The sequence below is a fragment of the Carettochelys insculpta genome, chromosome 1, assembly GCF_033958435.1.
Source record: "Carettochelys insculpta isolate YL-2023 chromosome 1, ASM3395843v1, whole genome shotgun sequence".
NCBI classification, from domain to species: domain Eukaryota; kingdom Metazoa; phylum Chordata; order Testudines; family Carettochelyidae; genus Carettochelys; species Carettochelys insculpta.
In genome coordinates, this window is record NC_134137.1 from 48327800 (window position 1) to 48351155 (window position 23356).

The 23356-nt window shown below is 41.3% G+C and overlaps 1 protein-coding gene across 2 annotated transcripts in view; it reads right to left on the reverse strand.

Annotated features, from left to right (window-relative positions):
* ATP8A2 (ATPase phospholipid transporting 8A2) overlaps positions 1-23356 on the reverse strand; it is a 556173-nt gene that overhangs the window by 25091 nt on the left and 507726 nt on the right. The window contains exons 28-30 of one of the 2 annotated variants that reach the window (XR_012644144.1): positions 14187-14275; positions 5176-5280; positions 3127-3163 (exon numbers count right to left, since the gene is read on the reverse strand). Coding sequence is in view for 1 of the 2 variants with exons in the window: in XM_074985625.1 (XP_074841726.1) it covers positions 5176-5280; positions 14187-14275 (194 nt within the window). In the remaining variant the exon portion in view is untranslated. The remainder of the gene's footprint in view (positions 1-3126; positions 3164-5175; positions 5281-14186; positions 14276-23356) is intronic. The other variant, XM_074985625.1, reaches the window with a different exon arrangement.

Genomic DNA, 23356 nt, shown 5'->3' on the forward strand with positions numbered 1-23356 from the left:
AAAATACTGTACTGCTTTATTCATGGATTATTGGGTGGACATGGTGATAATACATGGTCATTAATTTTCAAGCTAAAAATCATTCTGGCCCCTTTTCCTCAGACTAAATGCCCACTGATTTCAATGAGTGGTTAGACCAGGGGTGTCCAATACATTCACCACTCACCACATGTGGCAAATAGGATACCGCATTGTGACGAATATGGCTCTCGAACCACATGCGGCTCTTGGAGTCTTTAAATGCAGCTTCCCCTGGGAACCGCGTGCAAGGAGTGCCGTCTGCTTGCTCTGTGCACACGCCCCACCGCTTGGTGGGAGAAGTGCATAACAGCGGCACCAGTGGTGGCTCTGGTGAATCACCAGCCTTGAATTAGAATGCGGGGGAAGAGGGGGCACCTGGCTCAGGGGAAGGGCATTCAGTTGGGAGGTGAGGCTGGGGTGTCTGGCTCTGGGGAAGGGCATTTATTTAGAGGGGGTTTGGGCGGATGTGGCCAATAGGAAAGACGACAACCACAAATGTAACGATCTTTGAGTTCCTATTGGACACTGCTGGGTTAGATGGAGAAAAAACTAAATAAGACCCTCTACAATTGACCCTTTATGAGCCATGACCTGGGTATAAAGCATTTCTCCCTGGTTATTTTCAGAGCAACTTACAATACGTGGATCCATAGGAACTGTGTTTGTTTCCATCATGGAAATCTCACAGAGATCCTTTCCTTAGGTGTCCGTGTTTGCTTTGGCATGTAAATTGTCCCCTCATCTCTCCAAGTTCATGTAAATTTAGTGCTAAATCCTGCCCTTTGTTACATATGAGTGTCACAGAGACTATTTCCTTCCCAAACCAAAGCTCATTCAGCCTGCAGCTGCACTGGATTCCAACCCAGCAGTCTCTTGAATGTCTAATTAAGGAGCTAGTAATGAGCCTGCAGATCCACCCACAGGTAGCTTGCTGACTTGGGAGAATGGCAAAGCACCCCTCCCCCCGCCTGTGTAACTACACACCTATGTGAACAACAAGAAGTCTTGTGGCACCTATAGACTAACAGATATTTTGGAGCATAAGCTTTCGTGGGCAAAGACCCGCTTCATCAGATGCATGAGTGGGGGCGTGGTTTCAAAGGGGTATTTAGAGAGTGGGGTCCCAGTAAGAGGGAGGGCCAGAAGTGACAAGGTCTATTCAGCAAGGTGGAAATGGCCCAGTATCAACAGCACTTATCAAAAGAGGAAAAAACAAGTCAGATCAGACAGGGGAATGTGAGCCGTTGTCAGAGTCTAATGGGGTCTAATGGGGACTCTGACAAAGGCTCACATCCCCCTGTCTGATCTGACTTGTTTTTTCCTCTTTTGATAAGTGCTGTTGATACTGGGCCATTTCCACCTTGCTGAATAGACCTTGTCACTTCTGGCCCTCCCTCTTACTGGGACCCCACTCTTTAAATACCCCTTTGAAACCACGCCCCCTACTCATGCATCTGATGAAGCGGGTCTTTGCCCACGAAAGCTTATGCTCCAAAATATCTGTTAGTTTATAAGGTGCCACAGGACTTCTTGTTGTTCTTGAAGCTACAGACTAACACTGCTACCTCTCTGATACTACACACCTATGTGTGGGTTCACTGTTCCATGCAGTGGTACCTTGATCACTTACACAGAGAAAGAGGGAGTCTTCTCTACAGCATTAGCTGAGAGCAGCTGGCTTTTATCCCAAACCGTAAAGGCTTCTGCACTAAGCTCCAGAGGTCCCAGGTCTGAGTCTGCCAGTCAGCAGTTACACCGGCATAGAGGGCTGTGAGGGTTTAAGATGCTAAGTATGTTGTCCACCTTCCCCTGAGCAATTTACTTCATTGTACATAGCAAGGTACCTGCATTCTGCTTTCTCATCTTGCTGGCTGTTCACAACACTGGTGAGTATCAGGAGAATTTCTTCCTTCATATTTAGGTCATGAATAAAAATTAGTTAGGTTCTAGAAACCAGTCAGATGGATGAAGATTAAGAAGAGTTTAATTTACTCAGTGATGGGGAGCTTTTCTTTTTTACTCATCTCAAAAACTACAACTGTGAGTCTGTGTCATACCAAATGGAGTGACTGAGGATACACACAGCCTGATTTTAGATATATATGCATGGCTCCCCCAGTGACAAAGAGCCTAATGCTCCTTGGCAGGCCAAAGGGCAGTCCATGGTGCTATCCCATCCAGCATTTACAAACAAACCCAGTTGTAACTCAGAAGATAACATGCACCCCGCTCCATAATGCCTTGTGCCCTCCTTAGTTTCCTGGGGTTTATGAATCATTGGCTTTTAAGCTGAAAAGTTTCTAACCTCCAGAACTTGCACCTCATTCTTGCATAAATGTTCACAAGTCCCTCTCTTATCTTTAATAGGGTGTGAAGTATTCTGTGATACTTTTCTGTGAAAGATACTACACAAAAATAGTGTATGCCACACGAGACAGGAAAGGAGATCCTGATGACAGCCAGCTTATCTCCCAGCAGGGTCTGCAAAAAGCACATGTCTAGTGGCTGTGTTGTTCAGAAATACTTCCAACAAATGCTAACATTTACTCAGAGGGCACTGGCTGTTTGGTGCAGTTTCACTATATACTCACCCCACTAGAAACACGTGGATTCTAGTTAGCACATTTCCCTTCCTGAGTAGTTTCAGGGGAAACAGAGATATCATAGCCATCAGTGGGGGCACCCAGCAGGAGCAAGCAAAGGAGCACACATCATAGCACTCCCGGTTCCCAGCAACACTCAGGAAATTTAAAAAAAAACAAACAAACCAAATTATGTAGTCAAATGAGCTAGACTGCAGTGCCGGGAAATTCCCAGTATGCCACTTCCCCAACTCCCTCCCTTCCCAAAGGACCAGCACATGATTTCAAGCAGGTGTGAAAGAGCCAGCAGACAAACAAAGGAGATAAAAGACATAATTCCAGGGAGCACTCAGGAGGCCACATCATAGGCATGACACACCAACCTCTATAGCAGGCTGAGGCACTCCACCATTATCTACTTCACAGATGGACCACCCAGAAAATCTGGGAGCAATTAGGAACAAGAAAAAATGTACGGGGGGGGGGGGGGGGGATGGGAAGGAAGGCCAGGAGGATTCCTTACATCATCTCCATGCAAGCGTTTCGAGAATGAAGCGAATCTATAGGGAGGAGGAATGTAGATGAAAGTGTTTGCCGTGAGAATGCAATAAAATAAAAGGCTATGAAAACATGCAGCATCTGAATGAATTACAACACAGATGTTAAATTTAGAGAAAGCCACAACAACATGCAAACCTAAGCGGGGAAAACAATCAAGTTCTAGAAGACACACGTATGCACATAAACAGCTTAAACTACAACTGCCTTTTGATGGCTATTAATGGGATTTCCTCCTGGTCTCACAGCCCAGAGAAGCATACATCATACAACAGTTTTACTTCCCGCCCTCTAGTGGTGTCAATAAGAGACAGTCCATATTATCAGTGAAATGCAAACATCACACAGAAATACAATCGTGTGTTTGGTACAAATACAGGAACCATCCCCAGAGCAGATTCTCTCACAGGTTAACAGAACTGGATGCCTGGGTCTGAGGACAGCTTATTCTCGGAGAAGTAGTTTGGATCCAATTTGTTCCCACTGGTCCAACAGAATTTGAGATTGCTGACTATTTGTTCAAGGTACAAACCACTTCTTTTTAAACAAGCTTTTGCCTGATTTTCAATGCTGCTAAGTACCTTCAGCTATCCTGGATTTTGAGGTGGCTGCTTAGCACCACTAAAAATTAGACCATTTATATTTAGGTCTCTAATTTTAGATCCTCTAGATTCAAAATTTTGGCCTGAGCCATTTACTTTTGTTGATTTTGCTCACTGAAGATTCTGATTAATTTTAAACATTTCTAGGTGAACTCGAGCCTCTTTGCATGTATGTGCATTTTACAAATAAAACCATACATTTGTAGTATTCAAAAGTAGTAAGGCAGAAAGTGACTCACTGTTAATTAAAATGATCCCCACATATTTTGGGATTTTTCTTTTTCTTTTGTACTATTTTGAACTTGGATCTTGATCCTTGCAACTGAGATCTAGGCACTAAGGGCACATCATACAAACATAGTCCTGCTAGGGAATCGCTAAAGCTTCTCATTGCATTAGGCAAATTCACTTCTGGGCAGCCTGTGACTTGCACTAGCTGTAGAGAAATTAAGCTGAAAATTTATTATCCTCCTTGCCTCAGCAGCAGCTACAATATGGCAATTAGTTTACCTTAGAATAGACATCAAAGACTCAAAGGATGACCTTGCCCTGGAAGAATGAAATCTTTTTAAAAGCCCCATTCCACTCAGTTTGCCAGTTTATAAGGTTTGCTAAGATCCAGTTTAATGATCATGTAGTTCCTTAGCAGGTCATGTGGTGCCATATTGTTTCAGGAACACAAGAATTAGTTAGAAATCCTTTTTGAACTCAGGGAGCAGTCTGATTCACTGAGGCAGAGCCACTTTCTAAAGAGGCAAAAGAAACTGTCTGAAGCAAAAGCCTCACTATGATTTTCTTTAGCTTCTTTCACACCAGACAAAAGTTCCCACACAACATGTACGCTCCCTTACAATCAAGCATTTAATAACGCCAATACGTTCAGTCCATATGGCATGGCTGGAAGGGAGATGTACAAATTACCATGCTGAGAAAGCGGTACTCACAGCCCTGTAAATTACAGATGAAAAGTGAGACGTAAAGGCTGTGAGGTGAGACTCACTGAGCCAAATACCAATGAGCACCTTATTTTCTGTTTTCCATTCCTCCTTTCAATGGTGGCCTAAAACTTTTCATGCCCAGAGTCATAGGCAACCTTTTTTCTCATCTGAACATTGGATCAAAACTCCTGCTGTCAGCCAATATACAACAAACTTAGTTTTATCTGCCCCAGAAGCCAAGTGGTAAATATCATGAAGAACCTCTGAGTTGTTGTCTCAGATTTGGCCTCATGCAGCTGTAATAAAGAAGAAATGAAGTGCAAAAGATAGATAAAAAAATAAAAGAAGTGTGGACAAAATTAAGGGGGGTACTTAGGATCTCACCTAGAATTTGGTATGAATGAAAAAACAAAATCGGGGTATATGAGGGAGGAGACATGTCTGCTCTTTATATTAGGATGGAATTCTCCCCACCTTTTTCCGTTACTATCACGAAGCATAGCTTTTCCCAGCTCTTTGGATTTAGTTTCCAGCTCCTGAACCTGCTCCAGCAAAGTTTTATGGTAGGTATGCTTGGCCCTGTATCACAAGGAAAGACAAAAAAACAAAACAAAACAAAAAAAACATATAAACATTCACATGGCTGTAAAAGACCAAATTTCCTTCTCAGACAAAAAAGGCACAGCATCTTTGATTTGGGAAACAGGTCAATGCAAAAGTGTACAAGCATGGCAATTAGTCCAGATTCATAGTATCTGGCTAATGTTACATCAAAAGGGTAGAGCAGAAAGACCACATAAACTTAGTGCAGTTCGTCTACTTGAACAGAACACACTGTCTGTGTTAAACTGTGCAGAACTGCTGGACTCCAGAGACCTGACACCCACTGCCATAGTGTTGCTCAAGACCTGGTTATTCAAACAAAAGAGCCGGGTTTCACTGAATATTTGTCGAAGTGCAACATGATTCCATTTTGTCCAGTGAGCTACACATTGCGGTGCACTGCCAACCCGACTGCGGCCTCAGATAATCATTGCCATTCAAACCTGCTAATTTTCATTTACAGCTATTTCCAATGTTGCTAGACTTGTAAAGATGCTTCCCACCCTGATCAGCTTCCAAAAAGAAAGCAACAGGGCTGCTGTGTCCTGTTTTCTTGGTTTTGGCATTCAAAGAAAGATTTTTGTACCCCAGGCATAACTAGGATTTATACATGCTTGTGTCTCTGGAGTAGAGAGACTAGGGCCTTGTTTCAGATCTCACTTACGTCATGATTACTGGCATCACTCCTGAATTATACTTGGGGAAGAGAGGGGAGAATCTAGACCTCTATCTTCATAGTCACCATTTTTTTTTTTTTTTTTTTGTAAATCCAGGAACATCTGTCTCCAGTGGACAGTTTCAGCCTCCTCTTTTATGTCACTTAACTGAGGAAAAAGCAGTCAAGTAGCACTTTAAAGACTAGCAAAATAGTTTATTAGGTGAGCTTTCGTTGGACAGACCCACTTCTTCAGACCATAGCCAGACCAGAACAGACTCAATATTTAATATCTCTTCTGGTCTGGCTATGGTCTGAAGAAGTGGGTCTGTCCCACGAAAGCTCACCTAATAAACTATTTTGCTAGTCTTTAAAGTGCTACTTGACTGCTTTTTGTTTTGATAGTGTGTAGACAAGCACGGCTTCCTCTCTGTTACTATTTAACTGAGGAAGAGTATCTCAGGAGATAATATTGATTTACATGTGACTGGAAAATACACTTTGAAACAAAATGGACTCAAGTTGCCTGAGAGACCAGTGTAGACTTGAAAAGGTGAAGTATTTGCCTCTCTATTAAAAAGATATGTTTCAATTCCAAAGATGGTAAAGACACTGTAGGCAGACAGTCAGATGTAATTTACACCCAATAATCCAGAACACAGACAAAAATCTGTCTCCATTATGGGGAGGTACTCATTGATGTGGACATCATTAAAATGTAACCAAGATACATTCACATTATTAATTGAATGATTTTCATTATTTCTCCTCCTGAAAACTCTCACTACTTCAGACACAAAGTCCTTGCTAATATGGGCACTGCTACCTATTTATGTACTTATTTTTAAGACCAGCAATTTCAAAAGTGACCTCTAATTCTGCATATCCAATTTTAGACATCCACGGCTTGCTGAAGCACCCACAACTCTAACATGCTTGTTGCAGGATCCGGTCCCAAGTGTCCAAAGTGGAGGCTCCCACAATGAATGGTCTCTTATGCTAACGTGTGCATAACCATGCACTTGAACATTAAAGAAAAGGCGGCTAGAGAACGAAGGGTTAGAGAGGATGAATATGAGTGGCTGCAAGGAAAAGCAGATTCACGAAGTATTAAAGAATACAGTTCTACCACCAACATACATCAGCAGTACACTTGGAAATGGAAAGAAATACACCCAGGAGAAGAGAGAGGTAAAACTTCAATGACACCACATTATGCATACTGGTAGGGAATGCAAATGGAGGATCAGGGGCATTTTAAAATGTGCATAGTTTAAAAAATGTTATATTACTTAGAACCGCACAAACATTAATTAGATTCATGTTAGTGTGGCTACTTAGATTAATAATTAGACTCATCCTTCTCTTTGAGAACTGAAACTTTAGACAATTTTTAGGAGATAAAGCCTGCTTTAAGCTTCACTCTATTAACTTTTATAATCTTTCCAATTGACTTTGCTTCCACATTCCTCTTAATTTGACTAAGTAGGTTAAAACACTGACCTTGACCTTATCTCCTGCCTTTCAAAGAGACAATATTGAGTACTGTAGACTTGAGGAGTTTTAAAGTCTGAATAAGTTTGGAACTTTAAATACTCTTCACATTTACTTTCATATAGAGAGACTTCTGGAAAAGTACAAACTATCCAATCTCTTCAATGACTCCATGTTCATCTTCGAATTTCCATTCAGCGTAAGAGATTAGATAGATGCTTTTCTTTTCCCTCCCCAGAGTGATTATGGAATCCAGAATATGAACATAATGGGACCTTGGCAACAGAGAGTCCAGTTAGAAAAGTACAGTAAAAGCATGCAATGGATTGAAAAAATTTACCATAGGCACAAAATATTCTTGCCTTAAAGTCTAAGTACATCAGAGTTGTTTTTAAGTCATACAAAATGATGGTGTATGTGGGCATTCTAGCCTGGCTGGATGGCTAGAAAGTACTGATATGAAGCCATGTCATTGTGGCATTGTTGGATAATTTCTAGGAGTGAGGACCTCATTAAAACAGACTGCAACATTAGGTAAGTAAGCATGTAAAAGGCTAAATATAATCCATCATTGTGTTTCTAAAAAATAGCTGCTACAAAATGAAACTCTTATTCCTCAGGGCCTTACTCTTCTCCCATACCAAATTCAATGGTAAATTTCCCATGGACTTCAGTTGGGGCAGGGAGAGGCACTTTGCCAGATAGCTTTTTCCAGAATGACAGAAACTAACCTTTGAAACCAGAAAAGAAAGGACAGGTCCTGGCTGTGCCCTGTATTTCACAAAACATCTTAGCTCTGTGATCACTACTCGTCATATTATTGATTAGCAGGCATTGTGAGAGTGCTGTGGAAAGACTGTTTCTTCAAGAACACTAAGATGGTAAAAGGGAAAAGCATTCAGGGCTTAGCTGCTCATGTTAGAGACACACCCATGTTCAGAATGGCTACCATAGAGAAAGAGCTGGAGGAATTCTGTAGGCATGTATCTGCAGATGCATCCCAGTGGCAGGTGTTGAACAGTCCCTTCCTGAACACCACGACAGCTTAGTGGCCATGATTACACCTTCTCCCCCTCTGAAGTGTTTTGTGCCCCAGGGGCATATAGATGGAGCATTTGCTGTGCTCCATTGATTTTATCTGTGCCCAGCTGCTTATGCAGAGGATTGTAGGGAAGGAAGGAAGAGGATGCCAAGGGGCTCTTTACATTCTCTCTTCCTCTTCTCCATTGGCAAAGCAGACAGGTTTAATCTGGTTTTAAGAAGAACTAGAACTTTTACCCATTTCAAAATTTATTAATTATTGGGTGACTCCTGGAAATTCTGACATCACTAATCAATAATGGTTCAAAAGCAACATTAATCACTTTTGTCCTTTGTCCCAATTCACTACAACAAACTGTTTCATATGATGCTGTCCATGTATCCTTATAAGCCTGAATCTTCAACCATTACTGGTGCTGAGTAGAAATTACTCAGAGAAGTAATCCAGGGCTTACTCAGGTTGGGAATTGCTTCTTAATTTGAAGAATTTACTCCCAGGGGAATTCTGCACCACTGCGCATGCACAGAATCTACGCACCCCCTCTCCTTCACCCCCTGATTTTTTTCTCAGTAGAGTACAGAGTTTGGTGGTGAGATGCTGCACTTATGCCTCTGGCCCATGAAGGGCTGTTGTAGTTCCAGAAGAGAGGGCGGCCAGCCAGAGAGTCTGCAGTCCTTACAGTGAGACTCACTGAGAAGACACTGGACAGACAGACTGGGATGCACAGGGCTGCTGGAGGGGTGTATCCCCATCGAAGGGGGTTCAGAGGGGCCGGTGGGGGGACGGGTTGGGGTATAGGATCAGGAGCTAGCAGGACGACAGCATTGAGTTGGGGCTGAATGGGAAGGGGGCTGTAGGAAACAAGTGAGGTAGGGAAGCTGCAGGGGCACATGGGGTAGGTAGTGCAAATGTGCCTGCCTGAATTGGAGAGATAAGGGACCAGCATGGGCAGGCTCTCCAACTCCCTAACAGCTTCTTCCCCTCGAAAACCCACCGTCCCATTCTTCTCCCATGAACACCCAGCTACGCTCTGGGTGTGTTTCCAGGCTCCTTCCCTCAGCTCCTCCATTACCCCTGACTCCCCCAAGCCTTTTTTTTTCACTGCTTCGGTGTGTGGGTGTGTGCACACAGGAATTAAGCTTTTGTGTTATAGTCAAAATAATTACTTCAAGTTCTGTATTAATATGCTTAGTAAGGAACATATGCGTCAAAAACCATTTCCTGATCATTCTGGCCTGTATTGTTACAGACATGCTTGCTGACAGGCATTTTGAAATAAATGACCAAAATAATCAACACTGGCATGATTATATTGTGCTATTTTGACAAATATGCAGAATTTTAAAATATTGAACACAGAATTTTTAATTTTCTGGTGCAGAATTCCTCTAGGAATAAGAGTTGCAGAATCTGGACTTTTATAAGAAAGAAAGAACCCTTGTATACTTCCCAAAGTTGAAATTAAGAAACTGGGGCCAAAGTGAACTATGTGGTATTAGAGCCAAGCACTTAATAGTGAACTTCCTCCTCTTTCTGAAAAGAAAAGACATTTTTCCACATTTTCTTGATTCAGTAAAGCGGTTTCAGGCACAGAGCTGCAGGAACCATGGGAGATAAGAGATCTGTTGACAACTGTAGCCTACATAACAAAGGAAATATAAAACTAGTTGAAACTTGACACATTTCTAGAATGGGAGACAGTGTCCCAGTTTAGAAATAAAACGATTTGCCTGGGTCTGGAAATATACTCGTTCTGGTCCCTTTCAGTATTCTACCAGATGTAAACTGTACTTTGCACTTACTCGGTTCTGGCAGCATTCCATACTAAAATTTAGCATATGTGTTTTGAGTCACAGGAATGCCCTTTCCGTGGACATATGCTTCACGTCCAAAAGGAACTGAAAGAGGTGAAGTCCATGACCATGAAAAAGTGAGAGGTCCTGGAATTTTATGCCTGACAATTGATTCTTCTGAATTACAGACAGCAGCATGTAGCCACTGCTGCAGAAAAAAAGCTGTCTAGTCCCTCTAATTTCCAGGGGCTTTGGACTTAGCTCAAGTTCTGCATGGCAAGCCTCTTGGAAAAGAAACAGACCTCTCTCTACTCCTTTCATATGGTAGTACAGATAGATATTTCATTTAATTTATCTGAGTTTAAATGTTAATAGTGTTAATTTTATAATTATGTCTTAAAAATCTTGTTTGGAAGAATAGATTACTTGCTGAACATTGGTGGGAGCTTCCAAAATCTGGTAGACATTACCCAGTAAATCAATCTATATTTGTCTAGTGAGCTTCACAATCTATGCATATTCCTGGTCTGAACAAGTGAAAAGACACTGTTGCTGAAATCTCACTTAAAATATACAAAGAAGAATTATTTAGGTTGAGTCAGGAATAGACACTGTAGCCCTAGCTCAAAATAACTTATGCAATTTGCGCCCCACAAATTGCACAAGTTATTTCGAGCTCCCTTACTTTGAACCCGGAGCAGGCTACACTGCACTGGGGTTTGAATTAAATTGCCATTTCGAACTTCCTGGTGACTCTCATACAACAAAGGTTACTGGGAATGAAATACGGCATTCAAAATAGCCCTTCGGCATTTGGCCACGCAGTTTCTATTTCAGGGTACAAATGTATCCTGGAATAGAAACCATAGTGTAGCCTCAGTCTTAGGCTATGTCTACATTACCTGATAAATTCAATTTTATAACTCTGGGTTTTATAAATTAAATTTTGAGTATCCTCACTTCCCACTAAGTCCACACAAAGTCGAGTTAGTGCTGCCACACTAGAGTGGCCATACACCAACTGCTGCAACAGTGCATTGTGGGAACCTATCCCATAGCACCTCCACCGCTCGCAGCACCCACCCTCCTGCCCGGTTCCTGGGTCCTCGCAACTTGGGGAAGCCGGGAAACTGACCAACACTGCTGTGCCTAGCTTGTGGGAGCCGGAAGACAGGTGCATCAAGAAGCCAGGTGCTGCTCTGGTCAGTTTCCTGGCTCCCACGAATGGCGGGGATCCAGGAGCCAGGTGCAGCAGTGCCGTGAGTTTACCAGCTCCCCACCACTTGCAGGAGCTGGGAAACTGACCAGAGCTGCTGTGGTGGTCAGTTTCCCAGATCCCGTGAGTGGCAGGGAGCCAGGAGCCAGGTTCAGCAGCGCCCTCAGTTTCCCAGCTCCCTGCCACTTGAAGGAGCTGGGAAACTGACCAGGGCTGCTGCACCTGCTATCAATATTAGTGCTCCCTAAATCGAGCTAATGGTATTCACAGTGAAAACAGTCAGTTGGTACAACTGAGCTAACTGCCTTAAATTTGAATTTATCTCATAGTGTAGAAGTAGCCTCAATGACCAATAGTTTCTGAAGATTGGCTCTTTAACAGATTTTATAATTCTTCAGTCATTGCTATTTAGGACTGATAAGAAGGGAACGCAGCTTGAAGAAACGAGTTTAACTGAACTGTCTAGACAAACATTTTCAAAATCAGGTGGCTAACATTACACACCTAAATCCATACTTAAGCCCTGTTCCTGCAAACAGTTACATACCTATGTACCTTTAATCATGAGACTAGTCCCACTGAGTTCCAAGTGGTAAAATTAAACAATGTGTAACTGTACAAGACTGGGTCCTTATTCACACTAATAAAGTGACCAGGTATTCAAAGGTGAAAATCAGGCTGCTTACTTGCCTTATTTTAGGTACTCAAGTTTGACTTTTTGGTCTCAGTAATTGTTGGACTTTATCATTTTCAACTGAGAAGTGTCATGGAATTCAACAAAACCCTGCAATACAGTGCCCATATTAAATCCTATCAGGCTCCAATGTAAATGTTATGTTACAGACATTAATGCTAGCGATGGCAAATCTGCTCATGAAAATTAATCCAATTAACTTTAATGGAGGCAAGGAAAATATTTTTCTTCCAAATTTTTACTGGTTTTTGGAAGGCAAGTACAACAATTTAATTTTGCATTACTGCTGAGCCCACAGAAAAGCACTTTCGAGTATCAATACAGGTAGCCTAATTTAGCCTTTTATATTGACATTTGAGATGCATATGCATTGTTGAGAAGGCTGCCTTACTTTTTACTGTATTTGCTTGACTCCTTCTTTATCTTCTGTTCTTCCTCCTAAAGAGAGCTTGAACCAGGGCACATAGATTACAGTTTACAAGGTTTTCACATTATGGCTTGGTGACAAATCACTTATTAACCTTTCTGTCTTACTGTTCCACTCCAGTGAGGCCAGATGCAGTACTAGCCCCAAGCTTGAAAGTACTCTGGGCCTTCCTTTGTAGAATGTAATGAAACACGGCAGTACCTTTAATAAGGAACATAATGGAAATGCTTTCTTCAGATCATCCTTCTTCTTGAAGCAGAAAGGTGCTGCTAATATAATGACACGGAACACTATCTCTATTCTGAGGCCAGGAGAATCACTTAATTTAGGCTGAATCTCAAGGAAAAAAGACTTACAGATCTTAACAGTCAGGAATATGACGTTTTCCCAGGGAAGGGGTGGAAACCTTATCGCATGAGACTTTTAAAACTAGACTAGACAAAACCAACAGTAATTCTACAATAAAGAATATCTGTGCTTTGGAAGGAAAAGGAGTAGATGATAAAACCTGTCTCTCCATATGTTAACTCTGTTACTTTCCTTTTCCTGAGTGTTTCCGGCTCAGTTACACTTGATCTTTCCAGGGAAGGAAAAGGAAGGAGTCATTAGGACTTTTCTCTGACAGTGTAGTCTCAGAACTATTGTCCTCTATCCCAAGTATGCCCAGGAACCCTTGCTATTGAAAGAAAGGCCTAAGAGCAGCAGACAAGCCACTCCATGTTTGTAGGGCAAACAGATTTAAAATGAAACAGCCAGGCAAAATACAAAATAATTACATATACAAAGAGACACTGTTTCTCGGCCTACAAATTAACATATTCTTACATTCCACTTTGTGGATGGCTAGCCAAAATGAATAAAGTTTTGGCCCTTCTTAATGCAGACAGGATTATCTTTGGGGCCTGAAGCAACTGGCCCTGAGTTCAAAATATACCGAGCAAATAATCACAAGAAAGAACTTTACTGACCACAATGAAGCATGTATCCTTGGAAAATACTTCATGGATATCTTTATAATCCACTCATATTACACGTATTATTACAGATGATGAACTCACATTGCTCTGAGTTGATTCTACAGATTGAGTCTCTCTTATCTAGTATAGTCAGGACCTGACCAGTGCTGGACAAGAGAATTTTCCGGACAACTGGAAGTCAAAAATTTCTAGCACATTACTAACACTTTCACTGCTTATTGGACTCTTAGAAGACATTTAGGGGTAAATAAGAGCTAAATACCAGCACAGAACACTGAGAGCCAGGACTGGTGGCTGTAAATAAACTTTACGGAACCAAGGGAAAATTGGCCACAGTCATGATAAGTGGTTGTCCAGCTAACTACAATGAGGCCAGATTATGGATGTTGGTAGACGAGAGAGTGCTGGATTAGAGAGTTTCAACCTGTATAAATACCTTTGCAGAAATGTCTCTATAATTTAGCATTCAAATTAAATATTTGTAGTTGTGTAATTGAAAGAAACTGAACTGAATGAAGAATGCAGAATAGATGAAGAATGATTTATACAACAAATATAATTACTGTTGTATCCTTTAAACTTACGCTCTCCATGCCACATCTTTAACAAGGCACACAGTGGGCACCAGAAATAAACCAAGCCAGAAGTATCCACATCTCAGCACCATTCCTGCCTATAAAGAAACAGAAATAATTAAGGGATGGATCAGCTTCATATCATAGTGAACAGGTGGCTGTTTGAAAAGAATAGGTAAGTGACAACATTATTAATAGGCATTCGGGGCCTGATCCAAACTCTACTGAAGTCAGTGAAAATAATTTCAATCAGTTTACTGGGATTTGAATCAGACCTGTAATAAATACATAGTAATGATACTTTACATTGTTATCATCCCTTTCTTTTCATGCCTGAATGTTTTAGAAGCACACACACAAATCATAATTTATCGATAAGCCCACTGCTAATGTAAATCTGTGAACCCACATGTGCACACAGGTATACCCACATACATAGAGACATGGGATGTATAAATTTAGCAAGTAGCATTGACCTTCATTCTTACCATCTGCCTACAGGATCCATTTGAACATTCCAGACCTCTGAGCAGCTTCAAATACCTTCCATTTCAAAAATTCATCAGCTGGCCACAGAAATGTTTCAGCTCTCTCCCACTTAAACGTGGGATTTTCTCCAATAACGTCTCCTAACTGAGACCCAGTGTGGGCCAGATTCAAAGCTTTTCCCCAGTAAGTTTTCCATAACTCTGAATATCTCACATTTTTGCAGGCTTAGCAACAAAAGCATTATAATTTGGACAGAGTTATTTTCATAATTCCCGTGATGCTCAGCACTCACATCTAGCTCTGGAAGGTCCAAAGATACATTTACTTGAATTCATGCAGTGCTATTTATTGACAATCTATTTTGGGCAGTTTTTGGAGGGTTTTTTATGTTTCCTGCTCTCAACCTCATATACGTAGACTAGTGGTCTACACATAACAGCAGTTATTTCGAAATAACTTTGGCACTGTCTAAATGATACACATGCTATTTCAAAATATATTAGAAATATATTAGAAATAGGAGGTGCATTATTTCGATTATGGTAAATCTCATTCCCTGAGGAATAATGCCTATTTTGAAATAGGCCATGATGGGCACCAATGGCACTATTTCAAAATAGGGCAATAGATGTGGAAATGTTATTTCAAAATAGCTGGGTGCTATTTCCAAGTGCATTTTGCGTGTGGTTGCATTATTTCAAAATAAGCTATTTTGAAATATCCATATCTTATTTAGAAATAGGGCTGTCATGTACATGTAGCCTAGGAGACCTCACTACAGGGGTAAGGATACAAGACCAGTTCCTATGAAATATGTAAGCATGTTTTTCTATACATGTGACATATATCAAATATGTGATAGTGAGGGCTTTATTCATGGCTCTTTAGGATGAGCACTGTAAATCATTTATTCTCTCAGTATTTGTGAACGAAGTTCGCATTCCACATTTCAACTTATAGGCTGTGTCTACACTACTACCCTCCTTCCAAGGAAGGATGGTAATTAGGGTGTTGGGAGTTTATTAATGAAGTGCTGAGGTGCATATTCAGCACTTCATTAAGCAAATTCCACCCTCCCAACCCCCTGTAGCAACTTTGAAGGTTTAAACTTCGAAGTACCGGCTTGTGTCTAGCTGCAGCTCACCCGCCGGTACTTCGGAGTGCGAGGGCAACTTAGAAGTCCCTTTACTCCTCAAAATTTTAGTTAAACTTTGAAGTTAAACTCTTAGTTAAACTTCGAAGTAGGGCATTCCCAGGAATGGAGTAAGGACTTCAAAGTTTGGGCTCCATACTTCAAAGTTAACTTCGAAGTAAGGGAAAAAAATGTGTGTAGATTCTCTGCTGGCTACTTCGAAGTAGTGCCTAACTTCAAAGTTAACTTTGAAGTTAGTTCCTAGTGTAGACGTACCCTAGGGCATCCACTGGCACTTATGAGGCACTTATGAGGATGTGTTTTTACTATAAGGTGGGTGCATAACTGGCTGGATAACCATACCCAGAGAGTAGTTCTTAATGGTTCTCAATCCTGCTGGAAAAGTAAAACAAGTGGGGTTCCGCAGGGGTCTGTGTTAGGACCGGTTCTGTTCAATGTCTTCATCAATTATTTAGATATTGGCATAGGAAGTACACTTATTAAGTTTGCAGATCATACCAAGTTGGGAGGGGTTGCGACTACTTTGGAGGATAGGGTGATAATTCAAAATGATCTGGATAAATTGGAGAAATGGTCTGAGGTAAACAGGATGAAGTTTAATAAGGACAAACTGCAAAGTGCTCCACTTAGGAAGGAACAATCAGTTTCACACATAAAGAATGGGGAGAGATTGTCTAGGAACGACTACAGCAGAAAGGGATTTAGGGATTATAGTGGACCACAAGCTAAATATGAGTCAACAGTGTGATGCTGTTGCAAAAAAAGCAAACATGATTCTGGGATGCATTAACAGGTGTGTTGTTAACAAGACACGAGAAGTCATTCTTCCGCTCTACTCTGCACTGGTTAGGCCTCAGCTGGAGTACTGTGTCCAGTTCTGGGCACTGCAGTTAAAAAAAGATGTGGAGAAACTGGAGAGGGTCCAGAAAAGAGCAACAAGAATGATTAAAGGTCTAGACAATGTGACCTATGAAAAAAGGTTGAAAGAATTGGGCTTGTTTAGTTTGGAAAAGAGAAGATTGAGGGGAGACATGATGGTGGTTTTCAGGTATCTAAAAGGGAAACCCTATGAATGTGCAGCACCTCATTAGCATCTGCCGAAATGACTCATTAGCATCCCCCTTTCGAAAGTGGGGGACTAGTGTAGCCACGGCATTGGTGCTCAGGACCTTTATTTTAAACTTCAGTAGAGAAACAGTCCTCACCATGCAGAAGCACTGGTTCAGTATCGAGAACCTAAAAACAGCCAAACTGAGCTAGACCAATGGTCCTTCTCACCCAGTATTGTTTTCCAACAGCGGCCAAAGCAGGTGCTTCAGAGGGAATGGGCAGCATAGGTAGTCATCAAGTGATCCATCCCTATCGCCCATTCCCAACTTCTGGCAGACAGAAGGCAGGGACTCCACCCCTACCCATCCTGGGTAACAGCCTGAATGAAATGATCTAGTTATTTTTTGAAACCAGTATTGACTCTGGAGGGAAAACAGCCACACATCCAATTGCTACTATATCTACCTGCAGTGCTTGGAATTCTCCTGGATCTATTATTTGATTTGTTCATAGGTGGAAATATCATGGTGCGCCCATAGTTAGCAACAACTTGTCCCTTATTAGCATTGGTTTTGGATTGGCATTCCTGAGTTCATTCATCACTTGTTGGATGTTAACTCCTCTATACTATTTCTGGAGTGACAGATTAGTGATAAATCGTTCACTGCAAAGGAGATTAAAATATACTGAGTGTTAAAATACTTCTAGGTTTTATGGATACTCTACTACCCATTACAACAGGAAGTAAACAAATTCCAGCCTCTGAATCAGTTCTAAGTTATTTCTGATCTCTCATGCCTGCTTTTGAATTAGAAATGCCAGCACCATATGGTCAGTTTGATATGTGATGCTTATCTAAGATGGGCAAATCTCTGTAGCCATATTATAAACCCCAAAGTGGAAATGTACCATGAACAACCACAAAACATTGGCAAAATGCCTCCTAATTACCTTTTTACTTTGCCTTGGGTTTGCTCCTGCAGCCCTTGCATGATCCTGGAATCCTTGCACGTAGCAATAATTCTTACATGACCTCAAGTGGACTACTCACTAAAGTAAGGACTTATGCAAGCATTGCAGGATGAAGACTCATAGACTTTGCTTAACATGTGTGCTATTGAAACGAAAAAGCAGTCCAGTAGCACTTTAAAGACTAACAAAATAATTTATTAGGTCATGAGCTTTCGTGGGATAGACCCACAAAAAAGTGCTATTGGACTGCTATTTTGTTTTGATAGTATATAGACTAACATGGCTACCTCTCTGTTACGTGTGCTATTGATATTTTTTGCTGTGTCTTTTGCCTTCTGTGTTGAACTGAGCTTTGGTGAAGTACGCTTAACATACAGAACAGTCTTGAGAACAAATTAAATAGAAATGTAATACTGTTATTTTACAGTCTTGTCAATTTAATTAATGCTTATCATCAGCAGCAGGTGTAATAGGTCAGGGAAGGCTATTATGTGTTATGCAGGTTCCGGGCCAGCAGAGGAGGTGGTATCTGCTATTCATTTGCCTGGGTTCGTTAGTAATCTCCCGAGACTCTAAGGAGATTACTGATAAACCCGGGAAAATGAGTGGGAGATACCACCTCCTAGGCTGCTCTGGAATCTGCACGGTGCATATAACAAGCTCTGCATTTTTCTGCTGAGCAGCTGGGGTCTCCACAGGGGAGGTGTACCGCCATGGTTGGCGCTTCAAGTAGGTGCTGGTGCTGGGGGATGTAAGGTTCCAACTGGCCTGGGGCTCCTCTGGGAGAAGAGAGTGGGGGAAGGACTGAGGAAGGGAAAGGGCTGAGGAGCTAGCCTCTCTGAAGGAGGGCCCACCCACCACCCGACATGGGGTAGGATTCAGTCATCAACCTTAAGTTAAACCGGCATTTCTCAAATTCTGGTCTGAGACCCCAAAGTGTGTCACAACCCTATTTTTATTGGGATCGCCAGAGCTGGCTTTGACTTGCTGGGGTATAGGCCTGAATACAAAGCCCAAGGGTTTCCGCCCTGGCCAGCAGGGCTTAGGTTACTGATCCCTTCTCAGGGCTGAAGCCCTTGGGCTTCAACTGGCCCCTCTCCCCACAGGGCAGTAGGGCTCAGGTGGGCTCAAGCTTCAATCCCCCATTGTGGGGTCATATAGTAATTTTTGTTGCCAGAAGGAGGTCATAGTGCAGTGAAGTTTGAGAACCCCAAGTTAAATTAAGGTGAATTCTCTGAGTGTTCCAAAGAATTTCAAACTAAATACTTTTTGCATTAGTTTAGATCTGAAGAAGTGGGGCTGCCCCACGAAAGCTCATCACCTAATAGACTATTCTGTTAGTCTTCAAAGTGCTACATGACTACTGTTTTGTTTTGATAGAATACAGACTAACACACCTATCTCTCTGTTATCCTTTTGCTTCTGATATTGCATGTTATTTAGTCATTGTGAATAAATAAAATGCACAATGGCAATTGATTTATTCAGTCCCTCAGCCCCCTCAATCCTACTTGTCTGCACACCTACCTGTAAGCCCCTCACTCAATGGCCTGCATGTCACAAAGTTGCTTCTGCTTGGTACAACTTCTATGAACCTGTTTGCAAAAGGGCCTTTCCTTTTCCACATTTGTGTCTCTGGGGTGTATGTACCCTGTAATCAAAGACCCACAGCATGACTCTCACAGGCATGGGTCAGCTGTCTCAGGCTCATGGGTCTTTTTATTGCAGTGTGGACACTCCTTTAAGTACCCATTTCTGCCACACTGTTTATAGAGAATCAAGTTGACTTGTATACACATCACCTGTTAGTGTTCTCCTTTGTCTGTCTGTCCATCCTTAGGGACAACCACAAGGGAACAAAGTTGAGGAATGTGTGTGGAAAAACAAAGATCCTGAGTTCCTGGGAGGAATATAATATTGCTTATCTGCCCTTTTACAAGTTGGCAGTATCATGACAGGAGTTTGCCACACAGTGTTTGCTAGAGCCAGGAGTACTTCCTTAGTAGTTCATGCAATTTCCATGGGTGTTGCTGACTGCAAAATGTCCAGGACCTTGTGATGTGAGTTTTAACTGCCAAAAAAGGCATTTAGCTTTTCCACAATGGTCTTGTCATCCGGCAGTGCTCTTTTAGCTTCTCATTTGTGCAGTGGCCCCACAGATTATTTGGAAGACTTCTTGCTTCTGATGTATTAAAAAAAGTGTTATTTTTGGGTCTTTTTGTTACTTTCCTACTATTACTCAAATGGTATAGTGTTAAGAATGTTAATCAGATTGTGTTTTAATTTGATTTCATGGTTCATTGACAGTGTGCATTTACAATGTAATTTGAGGCAGAGAATACAATGTAGAAACAAAACAATTCATTAACAAAGTAATTTAGAAGACACTGATAGAACAAAAGAAAAAAAGCAATTGCAACCTATTTCATTACCCACAACTTTCCCAGTATGACATTCTTGGCTTGAAATCAGAGTTTGCCTTCCTCTAGGTAGGCTACCTGCCAACCCAGTCAAGGCACACTGAGATCAAGTTACTTGTCAAAGGTCACGCTGCCAAACACAGGACTAAAACCCAGCTCTCCAGAGGCCAGAGTCAGAACATGCTCCATTGGGGCACACTGCTACACCTACTCCTAGAGTTCAATCACATTCCACATAAACTAGCACCACTGACATCCTTCAGCAATTTCATTGCAGCACGCATCTCTTGACTGCATTACAAGAGACCCTTCTTTCTACCGTGGATGAGAATCTGCCATGTTCCGAGATAAGTTGGCCCAACCTCAATGTTAAAAATTGGCAACTTATTTCTCATCCATATTTGTATAGCTTCGGCTTCTAACAGTTGTATCTCATTATGCCTTTTGCAGCAAGACTAAACAACCCATCTATTACTAGAAATTTCTTCCTGATGTAAGTACTTGCAGACCATGATCAAGTTGCCTCTTAACTGTCTCCTGGATAAACTACACAGACAGAGTTTCCATACCTTTACTTGCTCTTGAAGCTCTTTTCTGAAAACTTTCCAATTTTTCAGTCCTTTCCCACTTTTCTTAACAATACAAAAATTATAATAATGCAGACTAAAACAGAAAGAACATTTTGCAAAGCAGAATACAGATGACACTGAAGCAGAGATATTTGTCTTCTTCACACTTTGATGTGAACTACCACATTATGTATGACAGTTACACCATACACTGTGCATCTTTTGTTACAAGCCATCTTCAGTTAGTAACTGTTCTTGTTTGGCATTAATACTTTTTGTATGCAGTTTTTAATCTTAGCCACTCTTACATAATAGCTGCACTTGTTTAATAGCTGGGACTTATGTAAGCTGCAGGAAAAAAGTTAAATTTTACAGAACCCATCTTTGAATTAAAGGCTCAGAGGGAGTAATTATGTTCAGCAGAAACCATTGCTTCCCAACAAAATTCATGCTACAGCAATACAAAACACTACATATGCACAATTGGGCTGACTCACAGTTACAAACTTATATTTTCAATTGTATCCCTCATCATCATCAACGACCATGGGCTCAGTGCCTGTTGCTCAGCAGCTCCAGAGGCTGCCACTGCTTTAACAAAGAACTAAATTCAGTTGTTTTAATGGCAGGCAACTGAATTTAGCTCTTTTGTTTAAGCAGTGGCAGCCTCTGGAGCTGCAAGAGGAGTCAGCGGCGTCAGCACTCAGAGCCGCAATTGGCTCCTTAAAGAGCTGCATGCAGCTCCAGAGCTGCAGGTTGCCAACCCCTGGTCTAGATCTTTCATCATGTTGCTCCCCAGATACATAAACTTCTCTAGGTTCTCTAGTTTGATCCTGTCTACACTGACCTTCCTTCCTATTTTTTTATCTCCAAATACCATTGTTTTTGTTTTATCAATGTTCATAATCAGTCTGTACCTCTTCCCTTCCTCGTTTAGCACCTGCACCATTTTTGCTAGTTTCTCTTCATCTTCTTGAATGATAACTATATCAATCACAAATCTCAAGTTGTTGATTCTCATCCCATCCACAGATATCCCTTCTACCTCTTCCTTGATCTTGTGTGATGAAGATACTCAGCGATATTGGATCTCCTTGTCTCATACCTCTACTTGTTCTAAACCAACTTCCCAAATCTCCGCACATTCTCACTGCTGCCTCTGCATTGTTGTTATCTTTCAACAACCATATCAGTCTGTTATTCACTCCATACGACTCTAATAATGCCCAAGTCACTTTCTGATCTATATTGTCAAATGCCTTCTGAAAATTGATGAAGGAATTGTAGATGTTCTTGTGCTTTCATTGACCTTTCTCCATTATCAATTTTAGTGCCAATACCTGAATCCCACTTGCTTGTCTGCTAGAGGTTCTTCTATCTGCGATCTTAGTATCCATCAGTATCATCCTCAGCACCTTGCCTAGATGACTTGTTAGGGCAATCATTCTGTAGTTCTTGCACTTCCTTTTTTGTGTATTCTCACTAGCACGGATCTTGTTCATTCCTTAAGTGCGTTCCCTTCTTTCTGTTTTATATTACATAGTCTGTGTATTTCCTGAATCATATGTTCTCCACCGTATTTGATCATCTCTCCTGTGATCTCACCATTTCCAGGGCTACACACACACACACACACACTGCGCAGAGTAAATCTGTGTTTCAGGCTGTTGTCTCTCCCCAATCCGTCCACACCACTAAATGAGTTAGGCTATGTTACTGAGTGACAATATGATTTACTGGGAAGAGCATATGGATTTTAGCCAGGAACCAATTATAGTCCTGGGTCTTCCACTGAGTCACTCTCTTTGGCTCTGGGCATACTACTTAATTTTTTGCCTCTACATCTCTTCCTCTCTGAGTGGTGGAGATAAATACTTATTAGTCTTACACAAAAGTGTTGTGAAGATGAACTTGGCTAATATTCGCATGGTGCTTTGAAAATTCAATTTGCTAAATCAGTGCTAAAATATCATTTCCCCAGTTTCCTAAAAGTATTTTTTGATATTCTACTGTTTTCTCTAATATCTGTAAGTCCATTTTCATTTTTCCTCTGTCCTTCAAAGTCTTTTTGCACTCACTGTACCTTTGTATCACCTCTACTTTTAAATGCACAGGGTAACCTCATAGTTACAAAATCCGCAGGAGTGGGGGCTGTTTGTAACTCTGAACAAAATATTCTGGCTGTTCTTTCAAAAATTTACAACTGAGCATTGCTTACATTCTTTGCATTCTAGAAATACATTTACATTTAGATATATTAAAATGCATATTGTTTGCTTGTGCTGAGTTTACTAAGAGATCCCAATTGCTCTGAATCAGTGACATACCCACTTCATTGTCTACCACTCCTCCTACTTTTGCATAATTAGCCAGTTTTTAATCTAATTAATGTGTGCCATATCAATTTTATATTGTCCTATTTTTTAATCACACTTTACCTCTTCCTACTCCACTCCCTCCCCTGCCCTCCATTTGTTGCTTCCTGCTTCCTCGCCAAACCTCTCTCTGATGTGCCAAGTTGCCGAA